Here is a 16,338-nt window from a genome sequence, read left to right on the forward strand (position 1 = left end):
ATCACATGGTACAGAGAGGGCCAATCACAGCCCATCTGTAAAATGTGATTAGCTGTGACCAATCCCATACCAAGAAGCGTCAAATAGGGACAGTGACCTGAGCTCTAGAAGGGAGCGAAGCTTTGACTTGCCACCCGGCCAGATAGCTGAGTATTCCTCTCCTTCTTTACATGCTGCTGACATTTTTATTTGAGTAGGCAACAGGGCTGCTTTAATGTTGAAAACATCGGCTGTCTAACACTAAGCCCCAGGAACTGAAACAAATAAGTTTCTCCTACAGAGCACATTGCAGCTTAATGTCTTTTTTTTTTACTGCTGTAGCACCCTCCTAGGTAGGTGTTAGAAGAGAGAATATCGTTTTTGGCTCTTTCTACTTACCAGAGAGATTGCCAGGTAAATTTATATTGTTCTCTGCCTACCAGAGAGCAGGATCTGCTAGTGAGGTTTGCTCATTGTGCTCAGGTGCAGTTCAGTTTGTCTTAAGTGTTTCACACTGGCCCAATAGAGAGGCATATCTGACTGTGGGAGGAAACTGGACAAATGAGTGCACAGGCATTTAGTACAGCCCTGGTGATTGGCAGAGGAAAGTGCCTCAGTGCATGCTGGGATACTGTATAAATGCCAAGGGCACATGTGCTTGGGGTCTTTCGGCTGGAGAGTGGGGTCTCAGAGGGAGAGGCCGGCTGCCCCTCCTCTGTAAAAGCTGCCATGCAGAGTCGAGTGGTCAACCTGAGGGCCGGAGAGGAGCTGAACCTGGAGGTCCTGCAGAGCTGACTGAAAGGGAGACACTGGAAAGGATCTGATTATGCATATAGTGAGTACAGATCTGTGTTGTGGGGCCTGTTCTCAGAGGGCCACCCCTTCTGAGGGCCACCCCTTCTGAGGAAGAGTCAGTAGACAGGTGTAAGTCAAGGAAATGCTAGAGAATGTCCTAAAGATAAAATAGTTAGATAAAATAGTTGCAACAAGTCTGCTGCTTGAGAGAGCAAGACGACTTTATTTTTCCATACATGTGGCAATAGATAACAGGAGGGGGTGTGGGAGTTGGATAGGTTAGAAAAAGTGCTGGATCGTTTTAAACCCTCATCCCTTTAGCTAGTAAAAAGCATATACATGGACAGAAATCCCCCAGATTGGGACTATAACGGGTAACGACACAGGTGGGTATAGAAAAAGAAATAATTTATTAATGATAAACACAATATATATATACAGTAATTGGCAAAAGGGCCAAAAATATTACACAGTTGCACAATTTTGAGAAAAACGTTAAAAATGTGGGCGACTCTTTATGTTGTTGGACCCAATGATCATTTTGACATGGGGGAACCTGCAGTATGGTTTTGAAGACCCTACGCGTTTCAATGACACTCTTCTTGAGGGGTCTTTTTAGACCTTGGTTCCAATTGACTGTTTATAACTATTTTACAAAATAGTTATAAACAGTCAATTGGAACCAAGGTCTAAAAAGACCCCTCAAGAAGAGTGTCATTGAAACGCGTAGGGTCTTCAAAACCATACTGCAGGTTCCCCCATGTCAAAATGATCATTGGGTCCAACAACATAAAGAGTCGCCCAAATTTTTAACGTTTTTCTCAAAATTGTGCAACTGTGTAATATTTTTGGCCCTTTTGCCAATTACTGTATATATATATTGTGTTTATCATTAATAAATTATTTCTTTTTCTATACCCAAGTGTGTCGTTACCCGTTATAGTCCCAATCTGGGGGATTTCTGTCCATGTATATGCTTTTTACATGTGGCAATATGGTTAAAGCAGTGTGTCTACTTCCACAAATAACCTGGTGAGGCCAAGAGAGGGTTGTCCAGATCTACTGTAAATAGTTCCAGTTGGATTATCCCACTATTCCCTTCTCTTATGCAAGTTCAACAATAAATATAAAACCAAAACCCCTGGACTGTTTATTGAGTAACGAGCCATCAGGAATAAGGACGAATGTGTGAACTGTACCCTAAGTGACTGTGTGCGGGTAATCAGAGGAGGCCCAACAAGTCATCATACAGCCAGCCCTACAGGGACCTTACTACACTGCGTTTAAAGCTGATGTGCTGTAATTCCATTGTGACATCGGTACTTCCTGTGAGCTTAGGCAGCCATCTTTAAATATAAAAAATAATTGAACCACTTCTGCCATGGATGTCCCTGCAACAACATAACACTAAAATAGTGATTTATTGCTTGCTGAGGACAGTGGGCAACTGAGCATTATTATTAGTGGCCTGTTGCTGCAGAAGCGCATAATGGGGCTGGGGGGCTGGATGGGTTCTCCGCTGCCATAATTATACATGATTAATATAGCACCAACAGTTTAATATAGCAGATTAATCTTAATATAATATAATATGATATAATATAGCAGAAAATCTTAATACATTTAGGCATCTAGACGTGGTCAAGACAACTTGCTGAAGTTCAAACTGAGCATCAGATTGGGGAAGAAAGGGGATTTAAGTGACTTTGAGCGTGGCATGGTTGTTGGTGCCAAACGGGCTGGTCTGAGTATTTCAAAAACTGATGATCTACTGGGATTTTCTCATTCAACCATCTCTTGGGTTTCCAGAGAATGGTCCGAAAAAGAAAAAATATCCAGTGAGCGACAGTTGTGTGGATAAAAATACCTTGTTGATGTCAAGAGGTCAGAGGAGAATGGGCAGACTGGTTTGAGATGATAGAAAGGCAACAGTAACTCAAATACCATTAGTTACAACCAAGCTATACAGAATATCATCTCTGAATGCACAACACATCGAACCTTGAAGCAGTTGGGTTACAGCAGCAGGAGACCACACCGGGTGCCACTCCTGTCAGCTAAGAACAGGAAACTGGGGCTACGATTTGCACAGGCTCACCAAAATTGTACAATAGAAGATTGTTGCCTGGTCTGATGAGTCTCGATTTCAGCTGCGACATTCAGATGGTAGGGTCAGAGTTTGGCGTATACAACATGAAAGCATGGATCCATCCTGCCTTGTATTAACTGTTCAGGCTGGTGGTGTGGGGATATTTCTTGGCACACTTTGGGCTCCTTAGTACCAATTGAGCATCGTTTAAATGTCACGGCCTACCTGAATATTGTTGCTGACCATGTCCATCCCTTTATGACTACAGTGTACCCATCTTCTGATGGCTCCTTCCAGCAGGATAATGCACCATGTCACAAAGCTACAATCATCTCCCCACTGCTTTCTTCAACACTCACTGTACTCCAATGGCCTCCACAGTCTCCAGATCTCAATCCAATAGAGCACCTTTGATATGTGGTGGAACGGGAGATTGACTTTATGGATGTGCAGCCAACAAATCTGCAGCAACTGCGGGATGCGATCATGTCACTATGGACCAAAATCTCTGAAGAATGTTTCCAACACCTTGTTGAATCTATAGTATGAAGAATGAAGGCAGTTCTGAAGACAAAGGGGAGTCCAACCTGGTACTAGCAAGGTGCACCTAATAAAGTGGCCGGTGTGTGTGTGTGTATATATATGTATGTATGTATATATATATACAGTGGGTACGGAAAGTATTCAGACCCCCCTTAAATTTTTCACTCTTTGTTATATTGCAGCCATTTGCTAAAATCATTTAAGTTCATTCTTCTTCCTCATGAATGTACACATAGCACCCTATACTGACAGAAAAACACAGAATTGTTGACATTGTTGAAGATTTATTAAAAAAGAAAAACTGAAATATCACATGATCCTAAGTATTCAGACCCTTTGCTGTGACACTCATATATTTAACTCAGGTGCTTTCCATTTCTTCTGATCATCCTTGAGATGGTTCTACACCTTCATTTGAGTCCAGCTGTGTTTGATTATACTGATTGGACTTGATTAGGAAAGCCACACACCTGTCTATATAAGACCTTCCAGATCACAATGCATGTCAGAGCAAATGAGAATGATGAGGTCAAAGGAACTGCCTGAAGAGCTCAGAGACCGAATTGTGGCAAGGCACAGATCTGGCCAAGATTACAAAAAGATTTCTGCTGCACTTAAGGTTCCTAAGAGCACAGTGGCCTCCATAATCCTCAAATGGAAGACGTTTGGGACGACCAGAACCCTTCCTAGAGCTGGCCGTCCGGCCAAACTGAGCTATCGGGGGAGAAGAGCCTTGGTGAGAGAGGTAAAGAAGAACCCAAAAGATCACTGTGGCTGAGCTCCAGAGATGCAGTCAGGAGATGGGAGAAAGTTGTAGAAAGTCAACCATCACTGCAGCCCTCCACCAGTCGGGGCTTTATGGCAGAGTGGCCCGACGGAAGCCTCTCCTCAGTGTAAGACACATGAAAGCCCGCATGGAGTTTGCTAAAAAACACCGGAAGGACTCCAAGATGGTGAGAAATAAGATTCTCTGGTCTGATGAGACCAAAATAGAACTTTTTGGCCTTAATTCTAAGCCGTATGTGTGGAGAAAACCAGGCACTGCTCATCACCTGTCCAATACAGTCCCAACAGTGAAGCATGGTGGTGGCAGCATCATGCTGTGGGGGTGTTTTTCAGCTGCAGGGACAGGACGAATGGTTGCAGTCGAGGGAAAGATGAATGCGGCCAAGTACAGGGATATCCTGGACAAAAACCTTCTCCAGAGTGCTCTGGATTTCAGACTGGGCCGAAGGTTTACCTTCCAACAAGACAATGACCCTAAGCACACAGCTAAAATAACGAAGGAGTGGCTTCACAACAACTCCGTGACTGTTCTTGAATGGCCCAGCCAGAGCCCTGACTTAAACCCAATTGAGCATCTCTGGAGAGACCTAAAAATGGCTGACCACCAACGTTTACCATCCAACCTGACAGAACTGGAGAGGATCTGCAAGGAGGAATGGCAGAGGATCCCCAAATGCAGGTGTGAAAGACTTGTTGCATCTTTCCCAAAAAGACTCCTGGCTGTATTAGATCAAAAGGGGGCTTCTACTAAATACTGAGCAAAGGGTCTGAATACTTAGGACCATGTGATATTTCAGTTTTTCTTTTTTAATAAATCTGCAACAATGTCAACAATTCTGTGTTTTTCTGTCAGTATGGGGTGCTATGTGTACATTCATGAGGAAGAAGAATGAACTTAAATGATTTTAGCAAATGGCTGCAATATAACAAAGAGTGAAAAATTTAAAGGGGTCTGAATACTTTCCGTACCCACTGTATATACTGTAGTGAATATATTATAAATATATATATATACATACACAGGGCTTTTTTTCTCAGAGAATAAGTGCAAGAACTCCCCCCTTCTGACCCCCCCAAGTCTCCATCCCCTACCTCTTTTGAGCATCGTCTCTTGGTTCCACCCCCTACCCACCTCCCAGTACTGCCCCTTTCAGAGAAAACAGAACCAGTTATCATTTTGTGGCGCTAAATAGTTTGTATGGAATTTGCTATTGATAACATGAAAAGGAGTAAAGTAGATCCCCCCGCAGCCAGCAGCAATAGACCCCACCCCATCAACAATAGATTCCCCCACACAACAATAGACTCCCCCAGCAACAATGGACCCCACCCCAGCAACAATAAACCTCATCCCAGCAACAAAAGTATCCCCACACCAACAATAAACCCTACCCCAGCAACAATGGTTCCCCTACAGAACAATAGACCCCCCCCCCCCACTCACACACACAGCAACAACAGACCAACCACAACAAAATACCACCCCTAGCAAAAAAAAAAAAAAAAACACCCCAGCAACGGCAGATCTCCCAGCAGCCTGCATCAATAGACCCTCCCGCAGACAGCAAAATAGACCACTCCCTCAACAGTAGATCCCTACCAGGAACATATGAGCCCCCCCCCCCCCCCAGCAACAATAGATTCCTCACCAGCAGCAACAGACCCTCACACAAAAACATATTCCCACCAGTGATAATAGATCCCCCAGCAGCCAGCATAAATAGACCCTCCAGCACACCCCTTGCCATTACATAAATTCAGTGCTGGAGGTCCCGGAACTGCGTTCCCCCACGTCCCTGCTAAAAAAAAAAAAGCCCTGCATATACACACACAGTAAGATCTCTATTTCAGTATTTACCCAGTTAATATTTCTTTTGTCTAAATAATGCACTTTGAGAACTTAATAATATTTTGCTGCATACAAATTGCTATGTTGTTATGGGTCATTTTCCTTTTACATAATCGGCTTCAGTGTCTGTTATCTGATAGAAAAACGACATATTTTAGTCTCTGAAGAGCAATGCTAACAAATGACTTGTCATACATTATATTATTACAATGGAGGCATGAAGTACACATTCCGCATCTCTGAGAGTAATGTTCTCCAGCACATAACTAAATGTATTGACTTGATGGACATCTAGAAAGTCCTCCATTACTAACTAAAGCCATTCAAAGCTTAAATGTACGGTAGCTAAAAGCTTTCTCGGTTTTCCAACAAGTTTAGAATTTCTTTTGTGCCCAAACATGCTAATGCGTTAATTTTCTCCAAAGAGAACACATAATAGAGCTTTTTTTTTCCCGACAAAACATCAACAAGTACAACTCAAACAAATAATAGCCTTTAGCAATCACTCCTTAGCTTCCATAAAACAGCCACTCACGGTATATAAAAAGGTGAATGAAGCCATTATGACAAGACACAGGAAAAAATAAGTATGATAAGGAAACGTTTCAAAAGTGCATGCAAAACATTTGCAGTACTTTGATTTGTTTATGCATTAAGGAAACCTCTCACAGCTTAGCTAGGCTCTGCAGTTGCAAGGACTTAAAGTACTCTTACCCTGTAAAACCACACATCCAGTTTAAAATAAAAATGAAAACCAAAACTTCTGTGATCATATATAAAAACAATTATAAATACATTATACTTCTCTTTTTTCTTTTTATTATAAGTGTTCATATAATCTCTGTTCTGCACCAGTTGCTCGGTAGAGTGGAGAAACAGAAGTGCACTAATCTTCCCAGAGAATGGCTGTGTGTGTGTGTGTGTGTGGGGGGGGGGGGGGATGTCAGCACATGTCTGACCATTGGAGGACAGGCAGGCTGTTCTTCCAGCACAGCCAGAAAACTGACCATGCCGGGAAGGCTGTGATGTCATGCCTAGCGTGGTTAGTTTAACCACTTTACCACCGGAGGATTTTGCTGTCTTACGTCCAGGCCACTTTTTGCGATTCGGCGCTGTGCGACTTTAACTGACAATTGCGCGGTCGTTTCTTTTTTTCCCACAAACAGAGCTTTCTTTTGGTGGTATTTGATCACCTGTGCGATTTTTACTTTTTGCGCTATAAACAAAAAAAGAGCGTTTATTTTGAAAAAATAACAATATTTTTAACTTTTTTTATATGAAATTCCCCCCCCCAAAAATGTAAAAATCTAAACTTTTTTAAATTTTTGGCCAATTTGTCTTCTGCTACCTATGTTTGGTAAAAAAAATCACAATAAGCGTATTTTGATTGGTTTGTGCAAAAGTTATCGCGTTTACTAACTAAGGGAAAGATTTCTGTAATTTTTGGTGTTTTTTTTTTAACGAGTAATGGCGGCGATCTGCGATTTTTTTTGCGGGACTGCGACATTGCGGCGGACAGATTGGACCCTTGACTGACATTTTTGACACTTTTGGGGTTACCAGTGACATTACTACAGTAATCAGTGCTATAAATATGCACTGTTACTGTAAAAATGACACTGGCAGTGAAGGGGTTAATTTTATTGGAGAGGGAGGGGTTAATGTATGCCTGGTGCTTACTGACGTGTGTGGGGGGAGGTGACTGAGTGAGTCAGGGACAGATCGCATGTTCAGCTATGCTGAACACTGCAATTTGTCACTTCCTGTCACTTAGGAGATCCCCCCGCTTTATTTACACAGGCAGGCGGATCTCCAAACTAGATTCCACGATGATCGGGGAAGAGCAGCCGCCGCTCCTCCCCTGGCCCGACTCCCACTGTGAATGAAAACAGCGGGAGCTCGCCTCCGGCGGCGCGCGAGCGCCGCCTACAGGGGGAGGAGTCCAGCGCTGTAGTACTACGTCGCTGGACGATAACTAACCACTTTGCCGCAGTACGGTCAACGTGACCGGTCGGCAAGTGGTTAAAAAGGAAAGCAAAGGGAACTGGCAGGAACTCCAGGAATTTCACACAAAGGAAGCAATACAAAGAGAACACTTTTTAATACAAGTAAATGGTTTAACATACTGTACAGATAGCAGGAATGTGAGTTGTTGGGGTAAGATATTCTTCAGGCACAGCTGTTTGATTTCAGTGACTATTAAAAGTACAATAGGTAGAAGTTCAGTATTTGAAGCCAAACTCTAGCTTTCCAAATACAAATCCAGTTCTTCTCCTTTCTCCTCCCTGCACCTAAATTTCAATAAGTTAAAGTATATGTACCTTACTTATGAGTCTCTTAAGTGCAGTCACATGGCAAGCCCTGTCATGCTTTTTTTTCTCGAGGGTTGGGGCGTGGCTGGTTTCCAATGCTGCATAGAGTGGCGTTCGCCTTTGTTGCAAGATTTTGATGAGTGAATTCTGTTCTGAGTGGCAGTACACTGTGAGCCCAAGCTCTGTGATGACAATGGGGTCAGGGGTGTGTTCTAGACAGCCTGGGTGCACAGGAATAGTTTGAAAGATGTAGGGCAGTGATTACTGTCAGAGTATGAAGCTGAGAGCTTTGTTGGATAATGTGGAAAGTAAGTAGTAGTTTTAAAACCTGTTTTTCCCCTATAGTTGTAGTCACATCACATACCTATAATGAAATAAGTTCTAGGTCATCCATGCTGCTGCTTCATGTAGAAAACATCAATGTAGGGTGCCCGGTACTCTTCCTCGTATTAAACTTCAAACACGGCATGGGTTACTAGCTTAGGGCCTTCAGGTGGAAATGTATTCAAGATTTCTGAAGAGGAAACCCGCTCCCTCCTCCCTGATCATCGTTTAGGAAAAGTCCATGCGTTGTTTACGCTAAGTGTAACATGGCCTCCAAATAAGGGGAGAATTCTCTCTTTCATCCGTCTCTCCCCCTTTCACAGATCATGATACATTCAGTGTAAACAATGCACAAGCTTTTATTAATGGATGAGAGGTGTGAAGGGCGCAGGTTCCTCTTGGACTGTCTTGAATGCAGCACAACCTAAAAAAAAACAAAGCTATTAACCCTCACAGTGCTAGAAGTTCAACACCAGGAAGAGGACAAGGCCAGGATACACTGTCTATAGGAGTGGGCATAGGCTCTGCATGTCCCTCTGAATGCAACACATACACCTGTACAAGTGTGTAGTACACGTGACTATGTCCTCAGAAAGGATTCCACATAGCACTGCACACAAGTGGCTTGTCCATGAGTGGGAGGACTGCCTTAATGTTTGATTCTTCACATGACCGCAGCCCTTGTTGGGCAATGATGAGCATGCCCTTTAGTAAGGTGTAAACCCTCCGTTACAAAATATGATCCTTCTAGTCACCTGGTGTAGCCCAGAAGAACCCACCCCAGGCCCTAGACCAGGGATCCTCAAACTACAGCCCTCCAGCTGTTGGGGATCTACACATCCCATGAGGCATTGAAAAACTCTGACATTCACAGACATGACTAAGCATGATGGGAATTGTAGTTCCTGAACAACTGGAGGTCCATAGTTTGAAGACCCCTGCCCTAGACCTTACGCTTGGCACCAATGAGTTAATGGGGAACACATGGAGTAGAGGTCACCTGTCCATCACAATATGCACACCCTACCCTTACAAGTATACTTTAATTGCCCATGTTGCTGACAGCATTTTTTGCTGGGAACCCAATGGTCCAATGCTGATGTAAAACACGTGCAACATTGCGGAACTGCGTTTGAACCCTCTTATGAAACTTGTGTGTTAGGGGGTTTAGTGGCTGGGGGAATTCTTATTTGGTTCCCTGTGGTTAATTTTCTGCTCTGAGAATTCAGATATCTGCACAGGAGGAGGTGACCAGGATATTTATAATGACTTGTGTACTTCTCGAGAACATTTGTTCTTGTCTCATGTAGCGGACTGCCAAAGTGTAGATTTAAGAGTCTTCATTTTCTCATAAAAAAATAAAGATCACAAAAAAGAAGTTATCTTTCTATTATGAATTACATTTTGGAGGAAGTCTTGACTTAAAACATGAAATCCATTGAGCTGTTTCATGATTTTATTAAGAAAGTTGTAAGAGTTTATAACTCTCTGGGGACTTGGTGGCTCTGTCCTATAACTTTTATTTTAATCGCTGCCTATACTGAAATAGAGTTTTATTCCTAGGCCAGTAAAAGACAATATCAGCAATGACCTTGTACAAGGTAAACGTGCCCTCGGACACTAAAGGATACCGCAGAAGCACATTAGGATTTAAAATATGACATGCAAGTATGAAAAAATGATCAACATGTTGATGGATAAGCGCTATCATTATTCACACCCAATTAGATAAACCACTTACATCAAAGAATTCAGTCCGGCCTGTTGGCCTATGAAAACAACTAAAGTGTGCAAGCCGGACAGTAAAGGAAAAGGTAAAAGCATTTGCAGTGTATAAATCAATAAAAAAGATTTTATGGTTAACCTTGAAAACATTCAGCCTATGTACAGTACCTATTGCATGTGTTATCATTTACCCCTGGCAAGTTTTTGCAGACAGCTTCCTTTATCCTTTCTAACTCCTTCCTCTTCCGTTCCATTCATTTTATCGCTTTATTGGTCTCTTTAACAGATCGATTTAAAAATTTGCACAATTATTCCTGAATCAACAAATAACCTTCTCAAAATCACAGGTTATCGTATTTTTGTTGGGGAGCCTCGTAATGAGTAAATATGTTTTTACTAAAGTTGTATAGGTATTGAGTAAAACAAATAAAGTGAAACCAAAGGGAGTAACAAATGGCAATAGTATTACTTAGCTTTAGGTAATCACCTGTTTAAGCCCCAAGCGGTAAGCCACTATTCGGTCCACAGCGTCTGGATTCATCTGTGTCCATTGTAAACTGTATGAGTAGACACTGGCTTTGCTCTGCCATAACGGATTGTAGGTGTCATAGTAAAATTCCGGAGGGTAGGCCTTTCCTACACAGAAGAAATTTGTAACATTATTTTATACATTGACTAATTTAATTGCACACTAAAAAGCACATAGAGATATGTGAGCTAGGTGCATACCCTGGTGGAACTTACTGTTCTAGAGTCGTTATAAACACACACACTATGGGAAATCTGAGTGGAAGCTGATAGACTTACCAGGATGTTTTTTAATTGTGGGAGAAAACAAATACATTAAGGAAACCCAAGGAGAGTAGAAACTCTGTACAGACAGCATTCTTTGGTGGCAAAAAACCAAGACCCCACAAACCCTTTTAAAATGAAAGGAAATCTGCATTGAGAGAAATATTTAGGCTGCCATTGCTGACCTCTCTATCAAAAATGCTGGCTATTATACTTTCATTCTTATCTGCTGACTTCAGTCATTTGTGTCCTTGACCCAGAACAACTATGAAGAGTTCAAGTTTAGGCTTAATTTTCTATACACTTGTTCAAGATCGTTGATTCAAAACTATTGCATCAGAGGCCGAGAACTGTCACTTTCAGAATGAATTCAGCAATAGGAGCCTACAGAATTTCGACTGGTACAAGACTCTGTTAAGAAAGGCATATGCATGAATCTGTAAATCACTGTCACTTTGTTGGCCATGGAACAGTAGGCAGGTATAGTGTAATGCCATTGAGCCATTATGCAAGCAATAACTTTTTGAAAACAACAAAGCTGTTATTGGACCATAGAAAGAGTAAGTAGGCTATTACTGTGCATGTGCCAAGATACATCGCCGACACTCTTTCTGTGTTGGTCATCAAACAACACCCCGTCTGACTTTAGGACATGTGTAACCACTATCCATTTGCATTCCATTTGGCCTACATAGAAAATACACATCTCATGTTCCTTTAGATATACAAATTATGCATACTACAAATTCTTTTTCATGATTTCAATGTATTTAACACATTTTTTTTTTTAATATTTATAATGAATGTTGTCTAGAGAGTTTTATTTCAAATTAAGGCTCCTTCCACACTGATGTGCTTTTGCTGCGCTGAAAAGCCGATGTAATGTGCACCAAAAATACTAAAAATATTTCCCTTACAATCTTATGGAACTTTTCACATCAGTCATCACAAGTCCTGCATGCTGCATCTTTGGTGCCATTTTTCAAGGGTTTTTGCCCTGTTTCAAAAATGTACCTCCCATTGATTTTTATCAGAAATGCACCATAAATGCACCTGTGGTGCGTTTTGTATGAGTCATGTATCCAAGTTTCCCAGGTGCATGCTGGGAGTCAGGATTCCAGAAAGCACACCAAAAACACATTAAAAAAACATTAAAAACAAGAGATGCATTTTTGCAAAATTCAATACCACATTTTTAAGCGCACCAAAGTGAAAGGGCCTCTTTTTCAGTAATTTTCACTATTTGTCAAACATGGAAATTTGAATTGGAAAATAGTAAAGTAACACACAATCCACTGTTCCAAAATGTTCAAGTACATAAAAATAACTACATGCGACACTGGATTAAAATAATATAAAAATTAACCACAAAAAAAAAACAAAGAAAGAGAAACAGAATGAATTGATATTATATTATCACTAGTGTAGCCCCAGTAAATTCCACCTCCATACCCTCAACCCCTTGTCCTAACCATTAGCCTTTAGGGTTTACTTTCCTGATATTCATAATTTTTTCTTTTGCATTAAATTTATTGTGTGTTTTAACCAATATCCTGTATATACAATTTAATGTATCGTTCTGGGATAGACAACTGATATGAAAACTTGTTCAAATAATAATCTTTAGGACATTTTGTTTTGAATTAAAATGTTTACATGTTAAAGTCTTTTCTCAGAATTTCTTTTTCTAGTTCATCAATGTGTGTCAATGAATTAGATCATGTCATGAATTTCCATTTTTAATTCCTTTCCTTTATAATACCTATAAAATGGATTTGATTTTTTTTTTTTTTTTACAATGCATTGTGTATCAATCATAATATTAATACATTAGGCCATTAAGGATTTTATTTGGTGTAATATTAATATAACACAGTGTATCTGTTCCATTTTCTCACATATAGCCAATATCCATTAATTCTTTTTAACAAAATATACACCTGGAATATATTTTTAGAGCACCGTTCTAATAATATATTCCAGACCTTATGACAATCCAAAATGTCTTCTACAAAGGATAGACTGTATTAGTTTAAAGAAACTTTCAACAAGCTTGGATGCAGGTAAAATTGCAAACAGTATAATATGTAGTATTTCAAAGAGGATTTTAAATGTTTTAATAAATAAATAGTAAGCTGTCATGGTCTAACTGGCTAGTCAGCTGACAGAGAATTATGGAAATTCATCACATTTTCAACGTGTAAATATTTTTTATAGGAGGTAATCAAATATATTTTATTTTCTACTTATAGGTAAGTTATCACTGAAAACAAACTATCTCTAAAAAATCATCACCACCTTTGTGGTTTAATTTTTAATCCTTCTTTTCTTCTTCAAACAGGCAGTTGAAGATGTCAGTCATTGTTTGGTAAAGGTGAATTGTACTTTGCAGATGGTTGTCAAGGGATGTCTTGCGTTTGTATGAGGCGTTACCATATCTGAAATATTTTTTTTCGGGGAACTGCTTACGATTTCAGGTACAAATGCCAACTCACACAATGCCATCAATCCAAACATGTATTAAAAAAAAAAAAAAACAATCTATGGTACTGAAGTATAATCAGATATATTTGCTTAGGTATCTTTCTAGCTTAAAGAGTTTGTTACCCTAAAAAAAAAAATAAATAAAAAAAAAACCCAGATCCTGTTCCCTTAAAGCATGTTATACAGCACAGTGCTTGTGCAGTGTCATTTGACCCCCTGTAACACCTAAAAACCCTGTCTGATCCTGCCAGTTTCTTCCTCCCCCCTGTAAACTGACAACGGTATATCATGGCTGCTGAGCCCTGACACTGTAGTCAGTTTACGTGTCTCCGTCATCCGCAACCCTGCACTGACTTCTCTGTCCTCCTCTTCTCCCCCCCCCCCCCCTGCCTGTCTGCTTGTGTCAGTGCCTGCCCCCTCCCCTCCTGCTGCTCTTATATTTAATTTAAAATCATCCCATCCCCTCTCTAATATAACAATAGGTGTCCCTGGGCCTGTGTTATAGAAAAAATATGCCGATCTGTACCTAAATCAGAGTGACTCCCGGCGATCACGTGACCGCTCGTCTTTCTCTCTCCTCTCTTCCCCTCCTACCCGGCTGGCATCAGTGGCAGAGCACGGCTCCGTCCACTGGAGCTGTCAGCCGGGAAGAGAAGAAATCTGAGGAGTTAGCGGAGCGCCAGGAGCCGCTCTGCTTTAGGGACAGATCTGCATATTTGTTTACATAACACAGGCACACTTATTGTTATATTACAGAGGGGGGGATAGATGATTTTATATAAGTGGCTTAAAGCGGAGTTCCACTCATTTTTTGTAATTAGCCAAATTGTAATGCGCACTCACAGTGATGAAATGTTTGGATGCTTATATGGTGAAAAAAGTACCTTTTTTCCAGTAATCTTCCCCTTGACTTCCGATCACGGCTGCCTAGGCAACTACGTCATCAGTCTGGCCCATTGACTCCTGGGATACCCAGAAGTCTTCAGGCACCTAATGCGGATGCAATCGTGAGATTTATTGACCGGAACAAAGCCTGCCTCACAGTGACAGTGCTGCACAGGCGCGAGATCAAGAGGTGCATGCTGGGTAGCCAACTGCACGAAATCCAGGAAATGTAGCCAGGTCGGCTTCAGCTGCCCACATCCTCCAGGGCAGCAGCCGGAATCGAGGGAGTAAAGGAAATGATCACTTAGCAAGTAAATACAATCTGCACTTGGCCAGAAATATCCACTGCAGTTATGGTGAATTGCAATGATCTCGATGTTGTGATTGGTATAATTTCGGCTAGGAGACTGGAACACTGCTTTAACAACCACTTTAAATGTTAAATAAATGGAAGTATTTTCCATGCGTTATGCATATGAAATTATTAAAAGGCTTTTTAATAATATTTACTGACCCAGGAAAGAACTGAGAAAGTACAGTATATGGCAGATTGGACGTGTGTTTTTTAGTCAATTTGTAATCAGTATATGAGGCCTAAGAGTATAGCAGCTGTTTTTATGAAAGAGATAAATGTTGAGGAGGCTTGGGCATCTTCTATAGATGTCTCCTCATGGTCTTCCATTAGCGTTTTTCTAGATATGTCCAACTGATATAAGGCAGATCCAGAACACACTGGAGGGATTTTACCTGCCTGCTGTGTGAGCCCTCCATAGGAAGAGTGCATAGAAGTCCATAATTGGAACTACAGAAAGGACTGGTTTGCTGAACTTCGTACCAGTGAAACCTTCTTCTAAGCAAGATAAGCAGTTAATAATTTTACATTTTTTATGTGTTTTTCCAGCTCCCCGAACAGATTCTTGATTAAGTAGGTGTACATAGCAACTTGTGAACAAATGTGTGTCCTTGAAAGTCTAAATTGTACAAATTACACCATTTTTCTGCTGTCCTCTCTATTAGCCACCACCTGAATTGCTTTACTTCTAAACTGATCAAATTGCGTACTACCATTACGGTAAAAGCACTAAGTTCTTCTACCATTAAATTAATGTGAAATATTAATTTAAATTAGAGAGATAGAGTCTGCCCTGCACATTGGGCATACTAAAAGCTGAATACATTCAAAAAGAAAATGCTTTAGAACAGGATTTTCCACTTATCACCTGAATAGCTTGGGCTTAAAAGCTTTTGTAATGTATTACATGGGCACAGGCAAGTTGAGATTTACTGAACAAACAGTTAGAGCTGTTCACTGAAGGTATAATGCTCATTACAGATTTACTTTTTAAAATATACTTGTCATTCATATAAAGAGAAGACTGCCATTTTGTATGTTAAGCCAGAGTCAGGCTTAGTGTAGTCTTTCCTCAGGGTCCTGTATTCCCAACTTAAGGGAAATTTCATGTATGAAAGAACTACAACATGTGACCCCTGCTTTCACTGTACAGGGCTCTAACCAACAGCTAATATAAGTGAACCTGGGAGATCACCAAGATAAAAAAATGATCTCATGTAGATGATAATGATATATTTGTGCCTAGGTTAATTGTTGCTTGAGGGGGCCATTTTTGCTGCCCCTTTGGTTGCTGGCCTAGCAAGAGTAGTGTTATTGAATTGCATAGAGCAGGGGTGTCAAACTCAATTTAATTGCGGGCCGCATCAGCATTATGGTTGCCCTCAAAGGGCCGGCTATAGCTGTAAGATCAGATGTCCAGAGC

The 16,338-nt window shown here is 40.9% G+C and overlaps 1 protein-coding gene across 2 annotated transcripts in view; it reads right to left on the bottom strand.

Annotated features, from left to right (window-relative positions):
* The window catches only part of MDGA2 (MAM domain containing glycosylphosphatidylinositol anchor 2), a 1,055,744-nt gene that overhangs the window by 100,941 nt on the left and 938,465 nt on the right, over positions 1-16,338 (bottom strand). For both annotated transcript variants that reach the window (XM_082275762.1, XM_082275761.1), the window contains exon 10: positions 10,890-11,038. In XM_082275762.1, the coding sequence (XP_082131888.1) occupies positions 10,890-11,038 (149 nt within the window). The remainder of the gene's footprint in view (positions 1-10,889; positions 11,039-16,338) is intronic.

The sequence above is a fragment of the Pelophylax lessonae genome (genome assembly GCF_965119305.1).
Source record: "Pelophylax lessonae genome assembly, chromosome: 13".
In the NCBI taxonomy this organism is placed as follows: domain Eukaryota; kingdom Metazoa; phylum Chordata; class Amphibia; order Anura; family Ranidae; genus Pelophylax; species Pelophylax lessonae.